Raw genomic sequence first — 24,310 nt, 5'->3', positions numbered from 1 at the left:
GGTTGAGAATGTAAACCTTTCCTTGCAGGTCTAGTAGCTTAAATGATGGCACTCAAATCGTGTCCCCTCTTCACAGTCATTTTCTATTACTTCTTCGTTATCATCAACACATTCATAAGAAAAACAATTATAAAAGTAGAGAAGAAAAAAAATTAGTAAATTCATTAGAAAACAAATTGTTGTAAATTAAAAATTAAACCATTAAAAAACTTCGTTGATCTTTGTATTTGTTGAAAAAGTCTTAACTTTTCCCATATTTTGATTAGTCTCAATTAAATTTATATTTTTTAAAATGTGTAATAATTAAATCATTTTCATTGATATTATATTAACAGTCAAAAATATGTGTCACTTCATAAGTTTTTTTTTAATTTTACTTTGTTTTAGTCTTTTTAATTATTATTATTACGTTATTTTTAAAAAATTATTTTATCACGAATCAATATTAAGTCATGTGTGTCAAGTCAATCATAATAGTTTATATATTTATTATTTTAATTTTATTCATAATGGTTTATATATTTGTTATTTTGATTTTATTCATCCTCATTTTTTTTTAATTTTCAATTTCATCTCTTTTCAAATTAAGTAAAATTGGACTTTTATGTAAATGTTATAAAGATAATTTTATTAAATATTTTTAATAATATTAAATTTATTTAAATTTATATTTCACATTAAATTTTATTTAAAATTTGTTAAAATTTTTAAATATATTTATTTCAAATTGTTATAAAATTATTTTAAAATTTTACATTTAAATTTATAAAATTATTATTTTTAAACTATTTATAACATTTGTATAGAAATTATTAATATGTAATATTATACAAATATTTAAAATATAAATTTAATAAACTTCAATGTAAAATATAAATTTAAATAAACTTAATCTTATTTAAAATATTTAATAAACATATCTTCAAAATATTTATACTAAAGTTAAATTTGATCTTTTAAAGGTAAAATTGTTCACATAAAACCATAAATGAAATTGAATTGAATCAAAATAATAATTATAATACTAATTTGAAATGTGAAAAAAAAAATAGAAGTAGATTAAAAATTAAAAATTAAAAAGAAAATAAAAGAATCACAACTGACACATAACCCATATTTAATAGCACCTACATTTACCATTGATAGTATAATACTAGCAGAAAAACTTAATTATTACATATTTTCAAAAATAGAAATTCAATTAAGACAATAAAAATATAAAGACTTAAAAATTTTCAAAACAACTATAACTAACAGACTGTTTAACCCAAGAAAATCTTAAAGGTGAGATAATTTCATAATTCTCCAAATTCTAACTAGGCCCATGATATAAATTGTATACAATAGATTGTACAAAGTGCATAATCAATCACCTATAAACTCTGGGCTCTTAGGTACATTCAATCTTTTCATCAAATGTATTGATCATGGAGCTAGGAGAAAATGAGTAGGGAATTTACCATCAAGTAGACTACATTTAAATCTAGAAAAACGGAAAAGGAAACGATTCAATTATATTACCTAAAAAAGGAAACGATTCAATTAGAATAAATGGTATGATACATTAATTCCAAAACTCCACACTTATTTGTAGCATTGCCGTAAAAGAGAGGTAAAAAGGTTCCTCAAAAATCTCATTTTACCATCTATACTCAGAAAACATGAAAACCAGCTCTTTTTAATCAGTAACGATAAATGGATCCACATCCCCTAGCTCCGCAACCAATGGTTTCAAATTATCAGTATCTTCGTCTTCTGGGCCAAAGTAAGTTGGGAAAGGAAGCAGAGATATGTCAGGTTTTTTGTATACAGCATCTTTTATAAAAACAAAGTTCCCTGTAGCTCCTGGGACCTGTTGTGCACATCATACAAAGAGAAATAAGTCATCGCTAATGAAGCCAAAATCCAATTTTTTTAGTGACTTAATAGACAACTGTGAACCATAAAGCTGCAAATCACCACAAAATTTGCGCAAGTAATATGGATAAACATCAAATTAAAATTTCTGTATCAGTATTGCTATGTGAATTGATTCTATTTGAATTTTCAGGAAAACATTTATAGCATCAACGCCATGTCTGATGTTCAGATATTTTTTACCCTTAGGCTCTAATATGAATGTCATAAATATAGAAAAAAGAATTTACCTGGCCTTTCACCCACATCAAATTCCTTGCTGGATCAACTTTATAGACCCATACACTTTTAACAGTTCTTTGTTCTCCACCCATTCGCCCAGCCATCTTTTTACCTTTAAAAACCTGAAGGGTAATATAAAGCGTGTTTAAATCAATCATCGAGCAAAAATTATTGTAACCGAATTACTAACTTAAGATTAAAAACAAAGAAATATATTTTCAAGGGCTTTAAGAGACTCCTCTCATAATCTTCTATTTATAATCAAAAACTGATTCAATAGTACATGAAAGATTAAGGGACTGTATTAGACACTTAGGTACAGAACTAGGTACGGCTATTATAAGTACAATTAAAAACTAGGTTTAAAAACCTGAAGGGTAATATAAAGCATGTTTAAATCAATCTTCGAGCAAAAATTATTGTAACCGAATTACTAACTCAAGATTAAAAACAGAGAAATATATTTTCAAGGGCTTTAAGAGATTCCTCTCATAATCTTCTATTTATAATGAAAAACTGATCAATAGTACATAGAAGATTAAGGGACTGTACTAGACACTCAAGTGCAGAATTAGGTACGGCTATAAGTAAAATTAATAGATTGTCTAACACACTACACCCTACTTAGGCTTAATGATGATAATTATTCTAACAAATTTATTCAAGGAACTAAACAAACATATTGATCTAAAAGAGCACAACTTACCCTTCCCGGACCAGTTATATGACCAACAGAACCAGCGCTTCGATGGGACAATGAAGCACCATGGGATGCTGGACCTCCCTTAAATCCATGCCGCTTCATCACACCCTGGAAACAAAAATGATATTTAAAATTGACACTTACGATTTGAAGAGATCCACAAAACTGGAGGACCATTTTAGTGCCTTTTTTACTCACATTGAAGGATTCTCCGCAAGTACACAGAAAATATAAATAAAAGGAAAACAGCATGATAATATACAGAAACACAGCGCAGATACATCTATAAACATCCATACATGCACAAAGTAATATACTTCTAAAGAAAAAAAGATAAAAACAATATTTAACATGAAGGAAAGGGAAAAACACCTGAAAACCTTTTCCTTTGGTTATTCCGGTGACATCAACATACTGGCCGGGAACAAAATGGCGAACATTAAGTGATGTTCCAACAGGAAGAAGTGCATCCTCTGTCACTGGAAACTCCTTAAGCTTTCTCTTCATTGGAACTCCTTGCGCCCTAAAATGACCAACTTCAGGCTTAGTCAAATGTTTTTCCTTCTTATGTCCACAACCAATCTAACTAGAAACAAAACAGCAAAAAAAGTCTATAATTAGATACATTCAAACGCTTAAAAACATCACTGTAAAAACCATGGCATAGCTAAATGGACCACACCACAAAATATTCAAACTGTTTAAACAGTTTAATAACCCAAACCCGTTTTCTTAAACCAGTTCATTATATTGACCCAGCTTTCAATCCAATTTGTTTATTTGGTTCTAAGCTGCAAACAGACCCAAAACAATCTAACGATCTTTAATGAACAGTAGCACAACTGTCAGTAATGACTGCACCAACTTGAATATTGGCTTATTTTAATTATCATTTCTGTCCTTCCTAGTGCATTAAACTGCAGTTGTTCATGTACATCTATTCATAGAACTCCACCAAGAATGTACACTATCTAAAAAATTGAGACTTAGACTGGCTATTAATTTTCCTATCATTTCTTTGAGATTATAAGGCACCACAAGTCCATAAAGTTGTTGCTTATGTAAATCCGGGGAAAAGTGAACCACAGACATATGGTTGTTACCATTCTGTACAAACTTAATGTTACGCAGGTGAACCTTAAATTCCAAGTACAGACAACAAATACACTAGAAGAAAAAAACAGGTTTTAGAATGAATAACTAGAAGGGAAGAGAGGTGTACCTGGAGAGAACAAAAACCTTCTTTCTCTGGGGTCTTAACCTGAGACACAATGTTATCATCCACCCAAAGCACAGTGATTGGGATTCTAGCACCCCATTTATCCCAAAGCGCACTCATTCCACATTTCACCGCTATAAGCCCAGTTCGCTTGGAATCAGGGGTCATCAAACCAGGTTTTGGATCAATAATCCGAGTCTGAATCTCTGCATCAGAACTAAGAAATCGGAGCGGTGAGGGTGAATTGACGGCAAAGCGCTGCAAACGGGAAACAAAGCCTCTCGAAAATGCAAGCATGGCAGAGCTACAGAAACAGAAAGAGAAACAGATCTGCGTAAAACAAAGTGAATCAACATGCTAAGAACACATGTTATTAATCTTGTCACCACCACTTGTTGATGTATAGAAATTACATGTGAAGTACATTCAATCATCGCAAACATATCCATGGATAGAAATTACACTGAGGAAAACAGAAGTAAAAGGAGATAATTTACTCTCTTTACCCCTGCACTGTTTAACATAACTGTATCCCTTCTGCGTGTAGTAAAGAAAATATTTGGTCAAGGAAACTGTATATGACATTATACAACTCAAAATGTATCCAGGGGGTGTAGGAAATGACTCTGATCAGATACACCAAAAACTGAAGTCTAAACAGGACACTACTTCCCTTTCAAAGTTACCAAACCACTCCCAACTTACAACATAGTGTTATCTTACATATTCGATGAACAAACTTTGTCAAGTAGAAGGTCAGGTGTTCACTTATGCACATATAAACCCCAAAGCAAGATGCATTAATTCTCAGCTTAATGGAAACTTCATAACGTGGGACTGTATTGGGTGGTTTATTGTCCAAGTCCTAGAATAGCCCGACCCTATTTAAATTCTCGTTTGAATTCAATTTCTGATTTTTAACCCATTCTGATCAAAATTATAATATCTCAAGCCATCGTATATAGCCCGCACTGATGGACGAAGCTCCCAGAAGAGGACCGAACGAAATAGTGCAAACGCGAATAAGGCTCCTTGAAGCTTCCTCGACGAGTAAGAGCGCAGCGGAAAGAACTAAAACTTGAAATTGAGAGAGAAATCGAAGACGAAGAAGAAACAGACCGCGGACCTTATGAGAATCCCTAAGTTCAAAGGAAGCGCGGAATCGAGAATGAAAGCACCAAAACAGAGACCGGACTCTCAGAAACCCTAGGAAAGGGGAGAAACTCAAAATGAACTGATTAATCAGTTCAAACGCAAGATTAAACGATGGAAGGTTTAATCGGTGCAAATGAGGCTTTCATCAGTCATATTTGAAGAACAAAGGATGGAAAGGTGTTTAAACAGAAGAAATCGAAGATTGAACAATGTAAATGGTGGAAGAAAATACCTAAAGGATGAAGGAACCCTAGAATGAAGATGTTCGGTGGAAAATCTTGAATGAAGAGGAATGAGGTGCAGTTTGCAGAGATGCTAGGGTTTGGAGATGTGGATGACTCGTGAAGCAGAGGAAATGAGATATGTGGCTTGCATTGAAGATGGGTATTTATAGTGACCCCTACTTCATCCAAGCTAAAATAAACGTACACAATAAAGCATAAAAATACAACTAGAGGACATTGAGCATGCATCTTCGTAAGTTGCATTACATGTATCAATCTGATTACATTTTCTGCACTTTCATTTCTTAATCCTCCATTGCCATTTCGATTCAACCTTCTGCTCCGGAATTGCATGCATGCAACATAGATAAACACAACAACAACTTACAATGGATCAATCACCATGCACGAGAGGATCTTTGTCATCTAGCATTGGGGACGCTTCAGAGCTTGAGGCCAATCTCACACTCAGTGATAGGATCAAGGTTTTCAAAAGCTCCTCCTTTGATCCCAATAGCCATGTCGCCTCCAAATCCCACACCATGAACGAAAAGGAGAAAAGACACTTGTGCTCTTATCTTATTGACCTGAAGAAGGCTTCAGCAGAAGAAATGCGTAAAAGTGTTCTTGCTAACTACTTAGCCTTCATACGTACGTCCAAAGGGATATCTGATCTTGAGGGAGAGTTGGTTTCCATGAGAAATCTTCTATCCACCCAGGCTGCTTTGGTTCATGGTTTAGCAGATGGGTGCGAACTTAGTCCCATGATTAGTGGAAATGAAGATTTAGACATGGATGATATACTAGATGAAAAAACCGAACTATCCAACACAGAAAAATGGCTAATAGGATATTTAGAAACCCTTGAGGTTCTATTAGCGGAGAAAAGGGTGGATGAAGCAATGACTGCTTTGGAAGAAGGAGAAAAAATGGTACAAGAAATTACTGAAGTGGGAACTTTAAGTCCAAATTTATTTGAGGCATTGCAAGATGCTATTGCTGAACACAGAAAAAAACTAGCAGATCAACTAGCAGAGACTATCTGCCAGCCATCAACTAGCAGTGCAGAGACTCGATCAACAGCGTTGTCATTGAAAAAACTTGGGGATGGTTCTCGTGCTCACACATTACTACTAAGTTCTCGCCAAGGAACATTACAACGTTCCATGAAAATCCTTCAATCCAGCAATTATGGTGGGGTTGGGTCATTTACTGCTTCCCTTTCACAGCTTGTTTGTTCCACCATTTCACAAGTAGCATCAGATTCTCTGTCAGTGTTTTCTGAAGAACTTGGCTCTGCTCGGACAGTATTCCATCAAGCACGTATCTTCTACTGAGAAGGAGTGCTAAGAAATCCTGAACATTTTGAAAGGGTTCTCTGTTCTTTTATAAATAAAATAGCTTTTAAAAGTAACCATCGAGTCCAATGACGTTTCATTGAACATGAAAGAGTAATGGAGCACCCAACCGGTCAAAGCGGGAGAAGTAGAATTAGGTTGGGGAGGGAAGGGGTTAAAAAGAGAGAGAGCAGCGAAGGTGACGGTGCAGTGAGGAAGTGCATGGTTGGGGCATTTCGTCGAACAGTTACTTGGCGAAATAGGAGGGCCTTTAAGAACAGTCCTCCTAATTCTCCTAATAAAACACATTCAACACAATAATATTGGCTTAAAACAAACAACACAACACCTTAGAAAATACGAACAAACCTCACGACACCTACCAAAAAGAGAAAGAAAACAAGTGATTTCATACAACCATAACAACAATTCATACAAAAGTTAACTCCTCTTACCTTACAACCAAGCGAAAGAATCCTTGTTTTACTCTACCTTCACCCACAAACCTTAGCTTTGGCAAACCTTGAATCTCTTCCTCTCAAACCACTCTTCACAGCAGCGAACCTATTGTTTATACCCTTAGAAGAGGCTTAAACCCCTCTGCATCACGAAAATAAAAATTACATTCACTCACCATTTTGGGCTTTTAATAAAATTAGAGAAAAGAGAAAGAAAGAAAGAAAAAAACTTATTTTTTATGGTTTTGGACCACTGCCTCACCAGACTACCCAAACTGGGTCACAACTAGCCCATCCCAAGTGACGAACAACATAAGGCCCAATAACGTTAATTAAGGGTGTTTCATCCTGGGTGTTACTCCTTCACCACCACATTTTCTTCCTCCACCTCCCCAATTCTATTACATATTTTTTGAATTATAAAATTAATCTTTTATAATTACAAAAATAACCTTTATACTTTTTAATCCTAATTATTTACTTTAACCCTAAAATCTATCTTTTTATCCCTTCTCACCCACCTCCCAACCTTCTCATATTCTCACCCAAACTCCATCATTCTCATCTTCCATTTTTCCTCCATATCAGTTTTCTTCCTCCTTCAGTGGTGGGCGGTGTGCGGCGCGACAGTGCAACGGTGCGGCGGTGTAGCGCGGCGGTGCGACGGTGGTGCGACAGTGAAGTGTGGCGGTGCGTTCTCCCACAAGGTTAGTGATGATATTTTTAAATGCAATGCATATATCTTTGTTGTGTGCTGGGCTGCTCTGCGTTTTTTTGCTGTGTGTGCGTGTGTTGGGAGAAAGGAAGAAGATAACCAGAAAAAACGGAGGTCGGGTATCCGTTTTGATCTGAAACGGATGTCGAGATCCGTCGACGGATGTCGACATCCGTTTCAGATCCAAACGGATACCCGACATCCGTTTTTTGCCTGTAGTTTTTTAAACTTTTAAAGTTTATTATTAGTTTTTATTTTAATTTTTTATTTTCAATTAATTTGTTACGTAATTATTATATTTTTATCTTTTTTACTTTATTAATTTATTATATTTTAAATTAATTTATAGAATATTTAAATTTAGTGTTTTTTTCTAATTTTTTATTTATTTATATCTAAATTTAAATTATTTTATTTAATGAAATAATTATTATTAAATTAATAAAAAAATAGTATTAATTAATGAAATAATTATTAATTTAATTAAAAATATTTTTGTCAGAAATGGTAAGAACACGAGGTTCATCTTTTAGTTCTCGTGGAGAGAGTTCTAGAGGAGAAAGTTCTCGAGGAGAGAGTTTTGCACAGGGTGAAGGTAGGAGACGACCTACAGCTTCAGCTCGGAGAAGACTTGCAGCTACAATTCAGGATGACCTATAGTCGAGGACCGAACGTTTGAGGAGGAGGCATATCAGGCCTATGAGGGTCCTGTTCACGAGGAGGCATTTGAGGCTCCTCATGACGATAATGAGGAGGAGGAACATGTCGATGTTCCTGACATACAGGAGGAGGATGTCGGTGGATTTCCTGGAAGTCCACGTGATGCTTCATTGCTGACACACTATGTTCAGCATGTTGCATACGGCATTTCGCAGGGCCGGGTGAGTGCATAACTTAAATTTTAATTATTAAGTTTTTTTCGAATACAATTGATATTACATATTGTTGTGTAGGATCGAGGGGAGATACTGAAGTTGATCTCCCATGGTAAAAAAATTAATAAGTTAGGACTGTGCGCCGAAGGAATTCAACACATTGTGTTGAATTCCGCTTTGATGCCTCTCACAGATATTTGCTATGATTACGTTGATAAGGGCTTGTTGCTCGGTTTCATAGAGAGATGACACTTTGAGACGAGTAGTTTCCATCTCCCTATAGGGGAGATGTCGATCACTCTTGACGATGTCTCTAGTTTACTTCACCTTCCGGTACTGGAACAATTATGTGATTTGGAGGAGTTGGAGTTTGAGGAGGCTCGTACAACCCTTGTAGAACTGCTCGGCGTTGATGGTGGCGCAGCTGGTGCTGAGATGGAGGATGCACGTGGTCCGAAAGTCAGACTCAGCTGGCTAAGAGAGATATATGTTCAGAGGTGTTAGTCGCAGCAGTGGGACTATGCTGCCAGAGCATATTTGTTGCATCTAGTAGGATGCACGATTTTCGCAAATAAAAGTGCCACTTCTATACGTGTTTCTTACCTTCTATTATTTAGAGATGTACACGCGTGTGGTAGATATGCTTGGGGTGTTGCTGCACTCGCCCATTTGTACGACCAGCTCAGGGATGCGAGTTTGGCTTCCACGAAGCAGACGGCTGGATTTCTGACTTTGTGTCAGGTACAGACATATACTCTTCACATTTATTTGATGTACTTATTTCGATGTTCAAAGAAGAAAGATATTTAATTGAATAATTGCATTTTTAGAGTTGGATATACGAGCATTTCCCTACGATGGGAAGGAGGCGGTTGGTGTCTTCTTATGATGAGACCACACCATGTGCGGCTAGGTGGCAGAGCCCTCGGCAGAGTTCGACTCTTGCAGAGATTCGGTCGCAGTTGGATGGCCTGACATACAGTGGAGTTGTATGGAATCCATATGAGGGACATCGGAGCATTCATCCATTCTTTGGCATTTGTATGTATTCTAGATGGATTTGGATTGGTGACACCCTTTCCCGTCATTTGCCTGAGCGTGTGATGAGGCGTTTTGGGTTATACCAGGAGATTCCACGACCACCCACTGCTGTTGCAGATGCAGATGTAGTCGCTGTTGATTATGCGTGTTTGCAGTTCATGTATCACGTTATTATGAATGTGAGACAAGCATCATACCCTTATGAATTTGTCGATGGATACATACAGTGGTTTAGGAGGGTTTCACATCCCTATATTATTCTTGCTCCACCTGATGCGAGACCGACTCTTGCGCCTACACAGTGTCCCAATGTTCCACAGGAGGCACGGCCCCATCGTAGATCCTCTCCACCTTCACCATCTGGCGTCGTGGTATGCTATTTTTCATTGCTTATGTTATTAAATTTTCTTAACCATGTTTATTTATTTGTTGGATATAATTATAATGCAGGCTAGATTTAGGCGAATGGCGAGAATGTTACAATCGTTGATATCGTGTCGTCATGCGACCGAGGGTACTGTTGCACATCAGGTGTCGGTGGACCTGTTTCAGATTGCTAATGAGGGCATCGACGAATATTCTCCAACTAGGAGAGGGCAGAGGCATGTGCGTAGTAGACGGTCGACGTCTAACTGATAGGGTTTTGTATTTCATTTTTTTAACAAACTATGACTCACGAGATTGTGTTATTTTGGATACGCTAATGTTTACCTTAAATGTTCGTTAAATAATTTTATTTTCCAAATTTTGGCCTGAAGTATATTATGTCATTGACCCTATTTTCATTTAATATGATTTTCGTTTAATAAATATGGTGTACAGGTTTATTTCAACTAATGACTTAGAGTTGTAATTTAATTTTTATAAAACTTACATTGTTAAATGAATGTGGTACAGTACTAGAATTTTCTACAAAGATTATATTATTCGTTTTTATTTTGTATTAATCTAAATATACACCATTAATAATACTTTATATGGAATCCTTGCATGTAGTACTTATTTCAAGATAAATATATGTATATATAAATATATAATATATTATATTAGGTGTTATATATATATATATATATATATATATATATATAATATTTTATTAGGAGTTACGTAAAGGAAAAGAAGGGAGAGATATACATCTAGGAAACACTTTAACAAAAAGTAAATGTTTAGTATTTTAGTTGAATGAATTGTGTGGGTCCATCAAAAAGCTTAAAATACACCTATAAAAAAGTAATAGAGTATTTTTACATATCTTTATAAATATCATGAATCACTCAAGTCAACATAAGATGTCGTTACTAGTATACATAGATGACCACGCTCGTGCCTCAGGATAACAGTGGGTTGAGGAGATGATATTGACCATGGGCAAAGGACAATCTTCTTGTAACTTAACCTGCCACAATACAAATTACAATAGTTAATTGAGTTATAAGTAATTTTAAAATGAAATCACAAAATAATACAATTACCTGCACGAAATGACATCCATGAACATGTCCTATACAAATTAACCGATGTTGATTTATATCAGAAGGTGGTGTGGAACGTAGTGGGAAGATACTATAATTTTGAGATGATGACATACACACTAATATGACATTATATCGATTAGCAATTGCATAACCAATGTCTGGTAATGTCATCCACTTATTCATGTTAACCTGTTATGAATAAAACAAGTTGTTAGATAAAATAATTATAATAAATAAAATACATAAAACAGGAAACACTTACCGTCGACTGTGACTTCATAATCAACAAAGAGTTCCTCAGTTCTTCTAGTCTATCATACCCTCCTACTAGGCTTGCGTATTCATCACGCCATTGACTGATTTCTTTGTACAAATCATTTCTGATAACGGGCCATGAATCTTCTCCGAGTCCCAACGAGACAGCAATGCATCTATATCCATAGTGACCATCAGCCACAACATCAACAACGTCCACAATGAATGGGTGAGTAATAGAATGAAACTGGTCTATCATTGGAACTTTCTTTTTCTTCACTACATTTGGCTTTGATTGTAATTTACTTTTCACAGTTGAAGATTCTATGGTTGAATGAAAGGCATCGACATACTTAAAATATGATGGATCCCTCGTAGTAAACCTTTCTCTTCGTTGAACTTTACTTTTTTTAGCACCCTTTGTCTTGACTTTATGTAATGGAGGGACCATTGATGTCAATGTAGGACAAGTAATTTCAAGTAACTTTTGCTTGATGGTGATTTTACCTCCAATGTCAACCTCATTGAATCATTCTTGTACTTGTTTCAACTCATCTTTAATGGATAACTCGGGCTCAGTTTCATTTAATTCAACATTTGAGAAATGCAATCGTCGCCACATGATATGAAATTCACCCAGAGGGATCAATCCAACATCATACCGTGCTAATTCACATGCACATGGGACACCAAATGTACGTCTCAATACACATCCACACTTTGATGAGTCCAATCCTATTTGCTGCACTCTTTCCAATTCCTTAGCAATAAGATCTAATGCATATTGAGAGACATGCCCAATAAGTTTTTTATATTTGTATCCTTTAAAAGGGTCACTCTTGAGCAACATACTTCTTTCAAATGACGCCTTAATCTTGTTGTGTTGTAGGATAACAACGTTATGAATACTATCCCAACAAGAACACAAATCACCCATACTATTGCCCAAAACTTTCTTCAGACTCCAATGAGCAGACTCAATCCTGAAATAAAAAAAAAAACATCAACAAGTGCAAATAAATATTTATCTACAAAACAAATAAATAAAATAACATTACAACATACCTATTTATGGTTGTGTTCCCTAAATGCATTACTTTGTTCGTCCAAAACTTTACAAAGTATGTACTGTACGGAATAATCCAAGTTTGATTCACATATTCAAAGAACAAAGGCCATGATCTGCTCGCGTATTGAAAACCATTCACATACTCAGCAAACAAGCTCTCATCATTACAATCCATCACATTTTGCCATGCATCCATCAACACACCCCAAACCTCAGTAGAATGAACTAACATTTTGCATTTAGCTTTAACATTTTTAAGGATGTGGAACTCACATAACATCTTTGTTAAACTCGCTTTTAGTCGCATCAAAGTCAACAAACTCAGTTCCCCACTAATGTAGTAGAGGGATAACCAAGGATCAATCCAAGGACTCAACTTTGATTAAGTTTCATAATGTAGAGTTTAGTCTTGTATATTTACTACCTAATTATTAACTACTAATGCAAGGCGGGGGAAAGAAATTAAATTGAAACAATGAAATTTAAAAAGAAAAGAATAAAGCAATCAAATCTGTATAAAAGAAAAAAAAATAAAATGCAAGGAAGAAATAAAAAAATAGAACCTAAGGTATGGAAAAGATAAAATCTAACTAAGCATACAGTAACTAAAACTAATTTATACATGCTATGATTTAATGAAGCAAGAAACTAAAAGTAAAACTGAATAATAAAACTAAAGATGCATAAAAGAAGTGGTATATACATGTATCAAAACCAAAAGAGTGGACATTAAATTGAATGAAAGAGTCTCAATTCCTCTTCAGAAAGACATTCCGAGAAATGTAAGCCCTCCTTGGGGTCTTTTGAGTTCATATTTCAGAACTTAAAATGGAAATTCTCACTCAATTATTCAATCAATGCACACTTTCACAAGAACAGGATTACAACACTAAGATTGGACTTAGTTTGTTAACTATGAAGCTTAACATCTCTCAAGAAGACATCTTGAAAAGCTAGGCCCATCTCCGGGTCCTATTACATCCAGAACAGATGTAGAAATGTGGATGTTTTCCTTCACAATTCTCAAACACGGTTCAATTACAGAATTGCAATCACACATACCAGAATTAACAGAAAGAAACAGAATAGAAACACAAATTCAGATGAATCTTTATACATTGGACTTTTCTCTGTCTCGAGAAGACATCTCGATGAAGAATGTTCACTACGGAGACATTTAATTCCAAAAGAAATCATAAAATTGCAGAGAATCAGAGTCCAATTCATTTTCAATGAAACAACACAAAAAACACAGAAACATTGAAGAAGAACAATCAAAACACAAACGAGAATAGAAAAAGAACTTTATTAATATGAAAAGAAAATTACAACTATACCGAAAGTCACCACGATTCGCGCGGTTGTCACTCTCGCAATTGTCTCGGCGAAATCCAGAAGCAAATTTAAACCCTAATCTATGAAAGCGATAAACCTAGAACTACTTTCTATTCTACTCAGAAACTAAATCTGTAAAAGCTTTGTGAAAGTAAAGTGTAGAGAAGTTCTAAAAAGATTCTATTTACATGGCTGAAAACCCCTTTATATAGGGTTGAAGAAAGAAAATTAGAAAAGGAAGGGGGAAAGAAAATGGAAGAGGGGAACCTTGCTGTGACGCTTTGAGCTTCTGATCGCACGACCAACCTTCTTTGTCTAGGTTGATCAGAACCCTCCGATCATCTCTTCATTTCTTTGCCGAACAAGCTCCGGTCACGTACGCGCTTTGGGTCTCCTCTTCTCGTGCAAGGAGCCTTAGCTTTTGTCTTACTCCCTTGGCTCATGTGTTCTACTGCCTCCAAATGAAATGATGGAGTGAAGACCCCCAAAGGAACTGCAGCTGCTAGCCTCCAAAACGGTGCGTTTCATTTAATTGAAACCCATACATAGCTGCCCCAAATCCAGTGCACCAGCGTTGGACTATTTACTTCCAATCAACAGACCAATAGGCCCAATTTCATTACCAATCCAGCATCTTCAGCGGCCCAATTGTTGCTCCCTGCTCTCCAATAGATTCAGCCACAAAACAGGCCAAAAAGGGATCAGGGCCCAGTGTTTCTGCTGGCTGTTCAAGCCCAAACCAGATCCAATCTAAAAAAAATGAATAAAAGAATTAGAATGCAAATAAGAAGAAATATTATGAGATTAAAACCTAATTAAAACCAAACATTTTTTTATTAAAAGAATTTCAAAAAAATACTAATTTCCTAATTATTAACAAAGATTAAAAATTACATCTAAAAACCTATTTTTAACTAAAATTTTACAATTCTAAAGAATTAAGAGAAAAACATAAAACTAGCCTAATTCTAAGAAATTAAAAACTAAAGAAATCTAAGAAATGATTTTTAACAGAGAAAAATATGTATATCTAGAGTGTTATCAATCTTATATGACTCAGGGAATACATTTGCAATGGCATTCATCAAAGCCAAGTCTCGGTCAGTGACAATGACTTTAGGACCACCCTCAGATGTTAAAAATAAACATTTCAGCTTTTCCAAAGCCCATGTGAAATTACTCTGTCGTTCAGTAGACAAGAAAGCAAATGCTGCAGAGAAGTTTAATCTTGTAAACGTCATGCCCACAATCTCATGCAATGGAAATCTATATCTATTTGTTTTATATGTGGAATCCATAAAAAATACAACATTAAATGAGTTTAATAATTTCACCACTTCAGGATGTGTCCAAAACAGGTCAGTAACAACCTTTGAATCGTCGGCACACCTACTCCAATGAATGTACTTATCCCGATCCAACAACATCATAAGTTGTTGTAGTTCAGTTCTGGACCCTCTCAATGATCGTTTATATGTTTGTCTTGCGTTGTAGATTTGTTTAATCGTTGTGACATTTCGATCATTATTTTGTTTGAGGGTTAATAAAATATTTGAAGGTGTAACTTTACTCTTTGTCATATCAACCAGTAATGACTGCTCACTCATATTTAACCTGTCAGCATAAGGATGTCCAACTAAAGTTTCAGTCAAATCATGGTTGTGATGTCCACACATCACCTTCAACACCCATCCATCACCGTCTAAACCTGGTTTACCCTTTAATTTAAACGGACACTCACATTTACGAGTCCCGTATACACTAGGCACCGCATGGGCTTTGTATTTCCGATATTTTCCTCCTCTTTCACATCCAAGTATAATGAACGTTTTTCTTCCCTGTACACCAGTAGCTATATCAGATCTTACTATTACCACAATAAATCCTAAATCATAAGCGATCTCTCTTACCCATGCAATTAAGTGCTCCCGTGAACGAAATATTTCATTTGTGGTAAATTTATTTGTCAAATCTCCCTCTCCAACTTTGCCAATGAATGAAGAGAAATCAGATATCAAACTAGAACCAACTTGAGAATCCATATGAATATATTCATCCATTTTAAACAATAATCACCTATAAAATTATAATAAATCTTATTAATATAATTAATAATTAATCAAACAAATATAAAAATAATAACATAATAAAATTATATATTTCATATAATTAAACTAATAAATAACTTTTTATATAATTATAAAATTATTCAAGAATACAAAAAGTCATATATAAAAATATATATTATACAAAAACCCTAACTATATATAACGTGCAAAATAAAAAAATCTAAATATATACTAATAAGAATAAAGATCCTCAAAAATACATTATTAAAATACATCAACATATATTCAAAAATAATATATCAAAAAATATAAGTTATATTATTTAAATATCTTCAAAATCAATATAAAAAAAACTGTAAAATATAAATTGTAATCTTTAAACGGATGTGAGCATCCGTCGACGAATGTCAACATCCGTTTAAAGATTATACGGTTTATATTTTAGGGTTTTATTACGCACCTTCACGCCTCTGAACTTCTCACGCCTCTGAACCAGCCCCTTGAAGCACCACCACACTCACGGCTGAAGATGAATTGCTTTCCCCACTTTCAATCTTACTAAACACAAAGTCCACCACACTCTCACGTCACAATTCTATAAAAGAGAAGAAGAAGTGGAACATGAGAGACAACCCAAGGATAGTGGAACGTAAGAGACAACATGAGAAAAATAATAAAGAGAAAGAGGGAAGAATGATAAAGAGAATGAATGTTCACGTGAGATTTTAAATAATATTAACCCTAAAATTTTAATAAGGGTAAAATAGGAATAAAAAATAAAGAAAATGGTAAAAGGGGAATGGGGTGGTGGAGGAAGCAAGTTGTGGTGGTGGAGGGAGTAACACCCTTCATCCTGCACCTTCTTTTACCATTGGGCCAGAACGCCTAAATTAACGGTGTTTCACCTTGGAGCTCCTCACACCTTCAAAAATTCTATTTTTAATTTTTATTAATATTTCTTTAATTTTTTTCTTTTTTATTAAAGTTACTCTATACATTTTAATAGATTTTGAAATATGTACAAATTTTAAATTTCCATTAATAATTTTTTTAAATTTCATTTTTAAACTTAAAATTTAATAATAATCAAATTCAATTTATTTTTATTTAATTTATTTAATATACATTTATATTTTAATAATTATTAAAATATAATTTCTACTACTATAATAATTATATTAAAAAAATTAAATAAAAATAATTAAAATAAAAATAGCAATAAAAAAAATAAAAAAGAATTGTTTAAAAATATTATAAATAATATTAGAATTTTAAATTAAAATAAAATATTTATTACATTTTAAATAAAAAACAAAATTTAAAAATAAATTGTTTCGAAATCCATTAACATATTTTAACGGATTTTGATATCCGATAAACAAGATTTTTTAAAATTTAGTTTTGGGTGTTGCTCCCTCCACCACCACCCCTTGCTCCATTCACCTCTCCTTTTTGTCCTTTAGTAAAATTTTATTTTTAGGGTTATTATTTTTGAATTTTTACACACTCCCAACCCATTCCACTAATGACCTATTACTAGTCCCAGTAAGAAACTTTTCTTTCATTTTAACGTTAGACTTCTCCCTCTCTTTCTTTCGTTGTGAGAATATACGTTTGTTCCGTGGTATACTTAGTGAGAAGTTGCAAAGGTTGGTGGTGGTCGAAAGAATTGATCAAGCGGTGTCGTCTCTTAGTGGTGCAGTGGTGCTTCCTCCAGGTGCGTAATCGAATAAACCCTAAAATAAAAAAAGGTAAACTTTAAAGGGAGGTGAGCATCCTTCAGCGGATGTCAAGATCCGTTTAGGGTGAAATGGATGGATGTTCACATCCATTTAAAGTTTATATTTTTATTTATTTTAGGTTTTGTTTTATTAGTTTATTCTTTTATATTAATTTTGGAGATATTTTAATAATTTAATTTAAATGTTTTGATTTATTATTTTTGAATATATTTTTGATGTATTTTAATAATGTATATTTATATTAGTTTATATTTATATTTTTGTATTTTAGACGTTATATATAATTAGTTTTTAAATGTAATGATTTTTTAAAATATATATATTTTATATATGATTTTTGTATCTTTAATTCTTTAACAATTTTATAATTATATAAAAAATTACTTATTACTTTATTTATATGAAATATATAATTTAATTATATTAATATTTTTATATTTGTTTGATTAATTATTAATTATGTTAATAAGACTCATTATAATTTTATAGGTGATTATTATTTAAAATGGATGAATATCTTCATATGGATTCTCAAATTGGTTGTAGTTTGAAATCCGATTTCTCTTCATCAATTATCAAAGTTGTAGAGGGAGATTTAACAAATAAATTTATCACAAATGAAATATTTGGTTCACGGGAGCACTTAATTCAATGGGTAAGAGGGATGGCTTATGCTTTAGGATTTGTTGTGGTAATAGTAAGATCTGACACAGCTACTGGTGTACGTGAAGAAAAACGTTCGTCATACTTGGATATGAAAGAGGGAGAAAATATCAGAAATACAAAGCTGATGCGGTGGCTAGTGTATACGGCACTCGTAAATGTGAGTGTCCGTTTAGATTAAAGGGTAAACCATGTTCAGATGGGGCCGGATGACTGTTGAAGGTGATGTGTGGACATCACAACCATGAGTTGGTTGAAACTTTAGTTGGTCACCCTTATACTGGCAAGTTAAATACGAGTGAGTAGTCATTACTGGTTGATATGACAAAGAGTAAAGTTACACCTGCAAATATTTTATTAACACTCAAACAAAATAATGATCGAAATGTCACAACGATTAAACAAATCTACAACGCAAGGCAAGCGTATAAGCAATCATTAAGAGGGTCCAGAACTGAACTACAACAGCTTATGATGTTGTTGGATCGGGATAAGTACATTCACTGGAGTAGGTATGCTGATGATTCAGAGGATGTTACTGACTTGTTTTGGACACATCTTGATGCGGTCAAATTGTTAAACTCATTTAATGTTGTATTTTTTTATGGATTCCACATATAAAACAAATAGATATAGACTTCCGTTGCTTAAGATTGTGGGTATGACGTCTACAGGGTTAACCTTCTCAGCATCATTTGTTTCTTGTCTACTGAAAGGCAGAGTAATTTTACATGGGCTTTGGAAACTGAAAGGTTTATTTTTAACATCTGAGGGTGGTCCTAAAGTCAATGTCACTGACCGAGACTTGGCTTTGATGAATGTCATTGCAAATGTATTCCCTAAGTCATATCAGATGTTATGTCGGTTCCACATCCTTAAAAATTTTAAAGCTAAATGCAAAATGTTAGTTCATTCTACTGAGGTTTGGGATGTGTTGATGAATGCATGGGAAAATGTGATGGATTATGCTAATGAAAGCTTGTTTGTTGAGTATGTGAATGGTCTTCAATACGCAAGTAGCTCATGGCCTTTGTTCTTTGAATATGTGAATCAGACTTGGATTATTCCGTACAGTACATACTTTGTAAAGTTTTGGACGAATAGAGTAATGCATTTAGGGAACATAACCACAAATAGGTATGTTGTAATGTTATTTTATTTATTTGTTTTGTAGATAAATATTTATTTGCACTTGTTGATGGTTCTTTTTTTGTTTCAGGGCTGAATCTGCTCATTGGAGCTTGAAGAAAGTTTTGGGCAATAGTATGGGTGATTTGTGTTCTTGTTGGAATAATATTCATAACGTCATTATCCTACAACACAACAAGATTAAGGCGTCATTTGAAAGTAGTATGTTGCTCACGAGTGACCATTTTAAAGGCTACAGATATAGAGAACTTATTGGGCATGTCTCTCGATATGCATTGGATCTCATTGCTAAGGAATTGGAAATAGTGCAGTAGATAGGATTGAACTCCTCAAAGTGTGGATGCGTATTGAGACGTACATTTGGTGTCCCCTGTGCATGTGAATTAGCACGGTATGATCCCTGTGGGTCAATTTCATATCATGTGGCGAAGATTGCATTTCTCAAATGTTGAATTAAATGAAACTGAGCCCCAATTATCCATTAAAGATGAGTTGGAACAAGTAGAAGAACGATTCAATGAGGTTGACATTAGCGGTAAAGTCACCATTAAGCAGAAGTTACTTGACATTGTTTGTCCTACAATGACATCAATGGTCCCTCCATTACATAAAGTCAAGACAAAGGGTGAACAAAAAAGTAAAGTTCAACGAAGAGAAAGGTCTACTACGCGGGATCCATTATATTTTGAGCATGTGGACGCCTTTCATTCAACCATAGAATCTCATCTATGAGAAGTAAATTACAATCAAAGCCAAAAACAGTGAAGAAAAGGAGAGTTCCAATGATAGACCAGTTTCATTCTACTACTCACCCCTTCATTGTGCACGTTGTTGATTTTGTGGTTGATGGTCACTGTGGGTATAGATGCATTGTTGCGTTGTTGGGCTCGGAGAAGATTCATGGCCCGTTATCAGGAATGAGTTGTACAAAGAACTCAGTGAATGAATACGCAAGCCTAGTAGGAGACTATGATAGACTAGAAGAACTGAGGAACTCTTTGTTGGTGCAATCACTGTCGGCGGTAAGTGTTTCCTGTTTTATGTATTTTATTTATTACATTTTGTTTTTTCTAACAACTTGTTTTATTCATAATAGGCTAACAGGAGCAAGTGGATGACATTACCAGACATTGGTTATGCAATTGCTAACCGATATAACGTTATCTTAGTGTGTATGTCATACTCTCAAAATTATACTATCTTCCCACTACGTTCCACACCACCTTCTGATATAACTCAACATCACTTAATTTGTATAAGACATGTTCATGGATGTCATTTTGTGTAGGTAAGTGTATTTTTTTATGATTTCATTTTAAAATTACTTATCACTCAATTAATTATTGTAATTTGTATAATGCAGGTTAAGCTACAAGAAGGTTGTCCATTGCCCATGGTGAATATCATGTCCTCAACCCACTGTTATCTTGAGGCACGAGCGTGCTCATCTATTTATACTAATAGGATACAAGCATTTGCACAGTTGATGGGCGTAACAACATCTTATGTTGACTTAGGTGATTCGTGATATTTATATTATATATGAAGACATGTAAAAATAAACTATTATATTTTGTTATTTAAGTACTTATTCTCAGTATTTGTGATATTTATATTATTATTATTCGTGATATTTATGTATTATTTATTTATGAATGAAGATATTTATATTTTCAATATTCGTAATATTTATATTAGTTGTTGTTAATTAAGTACTTATTTTTTCCACTTAAACATATAAATATTTGATTATCTATATAACCAATATAAAAGAACATGTAACTCAAAATGAAAACATTAAAATTATAAGAAATTATAAATGTCGAATACAAATACAAACGAAATATAAAGTCAAATAATACATAATGAGAAAAAGGAAATATAAAGTCTTGTAGTACATAATGAAAAAATGAAATACAAAGTCCTATCAATTAGACGTCGAACGTCTACCACGCACATGCCTCTATCCTCTCCTAATCGGGGAATATTCGTCGATGCCCTCATTAGCAATATGAAGCAGGTCTACTAACACCTACTGTGCAACAATACCCTCGGTCACATGACGACACAATATCAAGGACGGTAACATTCTTGCAAGTCGCCTAAATCTAGCCTGCATTATAATTATATCAAACAATTAAATAAACAAGGTGAAGAAAATTTAATAATATAAGCAATGAAGTCACCAACCGCCTCCTTCCCATGCTAGAGAAATGTTCGTATATCCAACTCTAAAAAAATAATTATTCAATTAAATTTCATCCATCTTCGAACATGGAAATAAACACATGAAATAAATGTCAAAGTTATAACTGTACTTGAAATAGAGTCAAATATCCTGTCATCTGCTTCGTGGAGGCGAGACTCGCATCCCCGAGCTGCTCATTGATGACAAATTTATGAACACCGAAATACGACGCCACAAACTTGTTGAACAATCGGCAAGTATGACCGAATCGTTTCAAGTAATAAACTCGGTAAGACCAAGTATCGTTCTCCCAAAGGACTCACGGCCTAGTTTAGTTATGTGATTTGTTGATTATTTAAGACTTAAGAACAAAATAAGTGAAGTTTAATATGCAAAACAGAAAATAAACATGTATGCATGATTGTGATCAATGGCTAAAACAAAATACAAACACTTCAATGGAATATATGGATGAGTATGTTGTTGGGGTTATCAATTTCATCTTATCCACTCTCATATACTTTAGGAATTCAACATTCTTTTCATCATTGTTAATGCCACTCTCTAAATTACCTTGCAAGAAGGCCTATCCCTAATTACGAGTTCATACAATTCCTAGCATTCCTAATAATTAGTTCTTTTAGTGCAGGAGCTTAACGGCAACCAATATACTATTGGGAGAAATTCCCCGGATCTAGACTTCCCCGTACGTTCCCGTATCGACAAAATCAATAATCATGCATTGAATGAGTTAAACAAAGCAAGCATTGAGCAAAGAGGAAAAACCCTAACTAATGATGAAAGAAAGCATGTATCTCAAATAAGATGTTTAAACACTAATTCCATATATGAGAGTTTCACAAGACTATATTGATTCCCCAACAACAATACAAGGTTTAGTTCACCATATTCATGGTGAAACTAGATGAATAATAATGAAAGAATGAAAGATAAAACCCTAGAAAGGTGAAGAGGTAGCCTGAGCATCCAAGATCCTCCTTCAAAGGGGTGGAAGAGAGAGTGTTTGCTTCGTTTCTGCCAGAGATACAAACCCTAGGACGTCCTAAAGCTTATATACTATTCTAAAATTATAGAAAATTTAGGCCCAAGCCCATAAGTGTGCCGCTCAGCGGTAAAGTACCGCTCAGCGGTAAGTGCGTGAGTTGGTTTCTTCCCCTCAGCGGCCATTTTGCCCCTCAGCGGATCCCACGTGAGCTTCTGAGTGCCGCTCAGCGGTAAACTGCCGCTGAGCGGCAGTTGCGGCTTCTTCTTTTGCACTTTTTGATGTCTTTTCTGATTTCATCTCTCTCCTTCTTCACTTCTTTCACCAAATTCACCTTAAAACCTGCACAAAAACACTAAATCAAGCATAAACCTGTCTAGCTCTCTTATTTATGAAAATATGAATAAAAGCATGATTTCAAGCTAGTTTCTACGTGTTAAAGGTTGCTTTTAGTATCAATTTCAAGCATGAAAATAACAGTTTTTCAACTGTTATCACTCATACAAATGGGCGAGTACAACAACGCCCCAAGCATATCTGCCACATGTGTGTACATCTCTAAATAAAATAAGTAAGACACACGTATAGAACTGACACTCTTATTTGCAAAAATTGTGCATCCTACTAGATGCAACAAATATGCTCTAGCAGCATATTCCCAATGCTACAACTCACACCTCTGAACATATATCTCTCTAAGCCAGCTGAGTCTGACTTTCGGACCACGTTCGTCCTCCATCTCAGCACCAGTTGTGCCACCATCAACGCTGACAGCTGCCACAAGGGTTGTACGAGCCTCCTCAAACTCCAACTCCTCCAAATCACACATTTGTCCCATCACGGGCAGGTGAAGTAATGTCGAGACGTCATCAAGAGTAATCGACATCTCCCCTATAGGGAGATGGAAACTACTGGTCTCGAAATGCCACCTCTCTATGAATCTGAGGTGTAAGCCCTTATCAACGTAATCATAACAAATCTTTGTGAGAGACATCAAACTGGAATTCAACACATTGTGTTGAATTCCCTTGTGGCATGGTCCTAACTTATTTACTTTTTTTTCGTGGGAGATCAACTTCAGTTTGTCCCCTCAATCCTACACATCAATATTTAATTAAATTTCTATTAAAAATAATAATAAAATAAATTTTATTTTGGCACTCACCCGGCCTTGTTAAATAGCATAAGCTACATGTTGAACATAGTGCGTCAGCAATGAACCATCACGTGGACCTCCACGAAATCCATCGACATCCTCTTGTATGTCATGAACATCCGCATTCTCCTCCTCATCGTCATCGTCGTCAGGGGCCTCAAATGCATCCTCCTAACCATGAGTCTCATACGCCTCATATGTATGCTCCTCAAAGGCTCGCTCCTCAGCTATAGGGTTATCCTGGATAGGAGCTGCACAACTTCTACGAGCAAAAACGGTAAGTCTTCTCCGAGCTTCGCCCCGCGCCGAACTCTTTCCTCGATAACTCTCACCTTGAGAA

At 34.5% G+C, this 24,310-nt stretch overlaps 3 protein-coding genes and 1 pseudogene across 6 annotated transcripts; 1 reads left to right on the top strand and 3 right to left on the bottom strand.

Moving 5' to 3' along the window:
• Positions 1 to 1,494: 1,494 nt before the first annotated feature.
• Positions 1,495 to 7,393, bottom strand: LOC124832883 (large ribosomal subunit protein uL3m-like). 4 transcript variants are annotated; one of them, XM_088093291.1, is made up of 6 exons: positions 7,233 to 7,393; positions 4,065 to 4,365; positions 3,215 to 3,424; positions 2,846 to 2,950; positions 2,148 to 2,261; positions 1,495 to 1,852 (listed from the first exon to the last, which is right to left on the bottom strand). In XM_088093291.1, the coding sequence occupies exons 2-6, from the start codon at positions 4,356 to 4,358 to the stop codon at positions 1,679 to 1,681; spliced, it is 897 nt and encodes a 298-aa protein (XP_087949417.1). In that variant the 5' UTR covers positions 4,359 to 4,365; positions 7,233 to 7,393; the 3' UTR covers positions 1,495 to 1,678. The 4 variants fall into 4 exon arrangements, with proteins under 4 accessions (XP_087949417.1, XP_047163163.2, XP_087949418.1 ...); XM_047307207.2 differs by having other exon boundaries at positions 4,065 to 4,391; positions 7,233 to 7,391; XM_088093292.1 differs by lacking the exon at positions 7,233 to 7,393 and adding an exon at positions 5,449 to 5,578.
• LOC124832885 (exocyst complex component EXO84A pseudogene) lies at positions 5,830 to 6,777 on the top strand (annotated as a pseudogene).
• Positions 7,394 to 11,129: 3,736 nt separating the features above from the next.
• On the bottom strand, positions 11,130 to 12,047 carry LOC148196607 (uncharacterized). Its single transcript, XM_088093469.1, has 3 exons — positions 11,604 to 12,047; positions 11,382 to 11,530; positions 11,130 to 11,262 (listed from the first exon to the last, which is right to left on the bottom strand). Exons 1-3 carry the CDS (start codon positions 12,045 to 12,047, stop codon positions 11,130 to 11,132), a joined length of 726 nt encoding a protein of 241 aa, XP_087949595.1.
• Positions 12,048 to 12,125: 78 nt separating this feature from the next.
• On the bottom strand, positions 12,126 to 16,060 carry LOC148196606 (uncharacterized). The gene is made up of 4 exons (XM_088093468.1): positions 15,571 to 16,060; positions 15,068 to 15,210; positions 14,624 to 14,724; positions 12,126 to 12,579 (listed from the first exon to the last, which is right to left on the bottom strand). The coding sequence occupies exons 1-4, from the start codon at positions 16,058 to 16,060 to the stop codon at positions 12,126 to 12,128; spliced, it is 1,188 nt and encodes a 395-aa protein (XP_087949594.1).
• Positions 16,061 to 24,310: the final 8,250 nt, after the last annotated feature.

The sequence above is a fragment of the Vigna umbellata genome, chromosome 6 (assembly GCF_029865625.1).
Source record: "Vigna umbellata cultivar VRB3 chromosome 6, Vumbellata_1.0, whole genome shotgun sequence".
In the NCBI taxonomy this organism is placed as follows: Eukaryota; Viridiplantae; Streptophyta; class Magnoliopsida; order Fabales; family Fabaceae; genus Vigna; species Vigna umbellata.
Note: the sequence above shows the minus strand (reverse complement) of the source record. Positions and strands in the feature narration are given on the sequence as shown.

Excerpts from the sequence above, each read along its gene's own strand:
- LOC148196606 (XM_088093468.1), bottom strand. The coding sequence starts at position 16,060 with ATGGATGAATATATTCATATGGATTCTCAAGTTGGTTCTAGTTTGATA. Across the intron at positions 14,725-15,067 it reads TGATGAATGCCATTGCAAAT|CCAGCAGAAACACTGGGCCC; the intron begins GTATTCCCTGAG and ends GGGCTTGAACAG. Across the intron at positions 12,580-14,623 it reads CCGCTGAAGATGCTGGATTG|GATTGAGTCTGCTCATTGGA; the intron begins GTAATGAAATTG and ends TTTTTATTTCAG.
- LOC124832883 (XM_088093291.1), bottom strand. The coding sequence starts at position 4,358 with ATGCTTGCATTTTCGAGAGGCTTTGTTTCCCGTTTGCAGCGCTTTGCC. Across the intron at positions 3,425-4,064 it reads AAGGTTTTTGTTCTCTCCAG|ATTGGTTGTGGACATAAGAA; the intron begins GTACACCTCTCT and ends GTTTCTAGTTAG. Across the intron at positions 1,853-2,147 it reads TGATGTGGGTGAAAGGCCAG|GTCCCAGGAGCTACAGGGAA; the intron begins GTAAATTCTTTT and ends TGTGCACAACAG.
- LOC148196607 (XM_088093469.1), bottom strand. The coding sequence starts at position 12,047 with ATGGTCCCTCCATTACATAAAGTCAAGACAAAGGGTGCTAAAAAAAGT. Across the intron at positions 11,531-11,603 it reads TTATGAAGTCACAGTCGACG|GTTAACATGAATAAGTGGAT; the intron begins GTAAGTGTTTCC and ends TATTCATAACAG. Across the intron at positions 11,263-11,381 it reads TCTGATATAAATCAACATCG|GTTAAGTTACAAGAAGATTG; the intron begins GTTAATTTGTAT and ends GTATTGTGGCAG.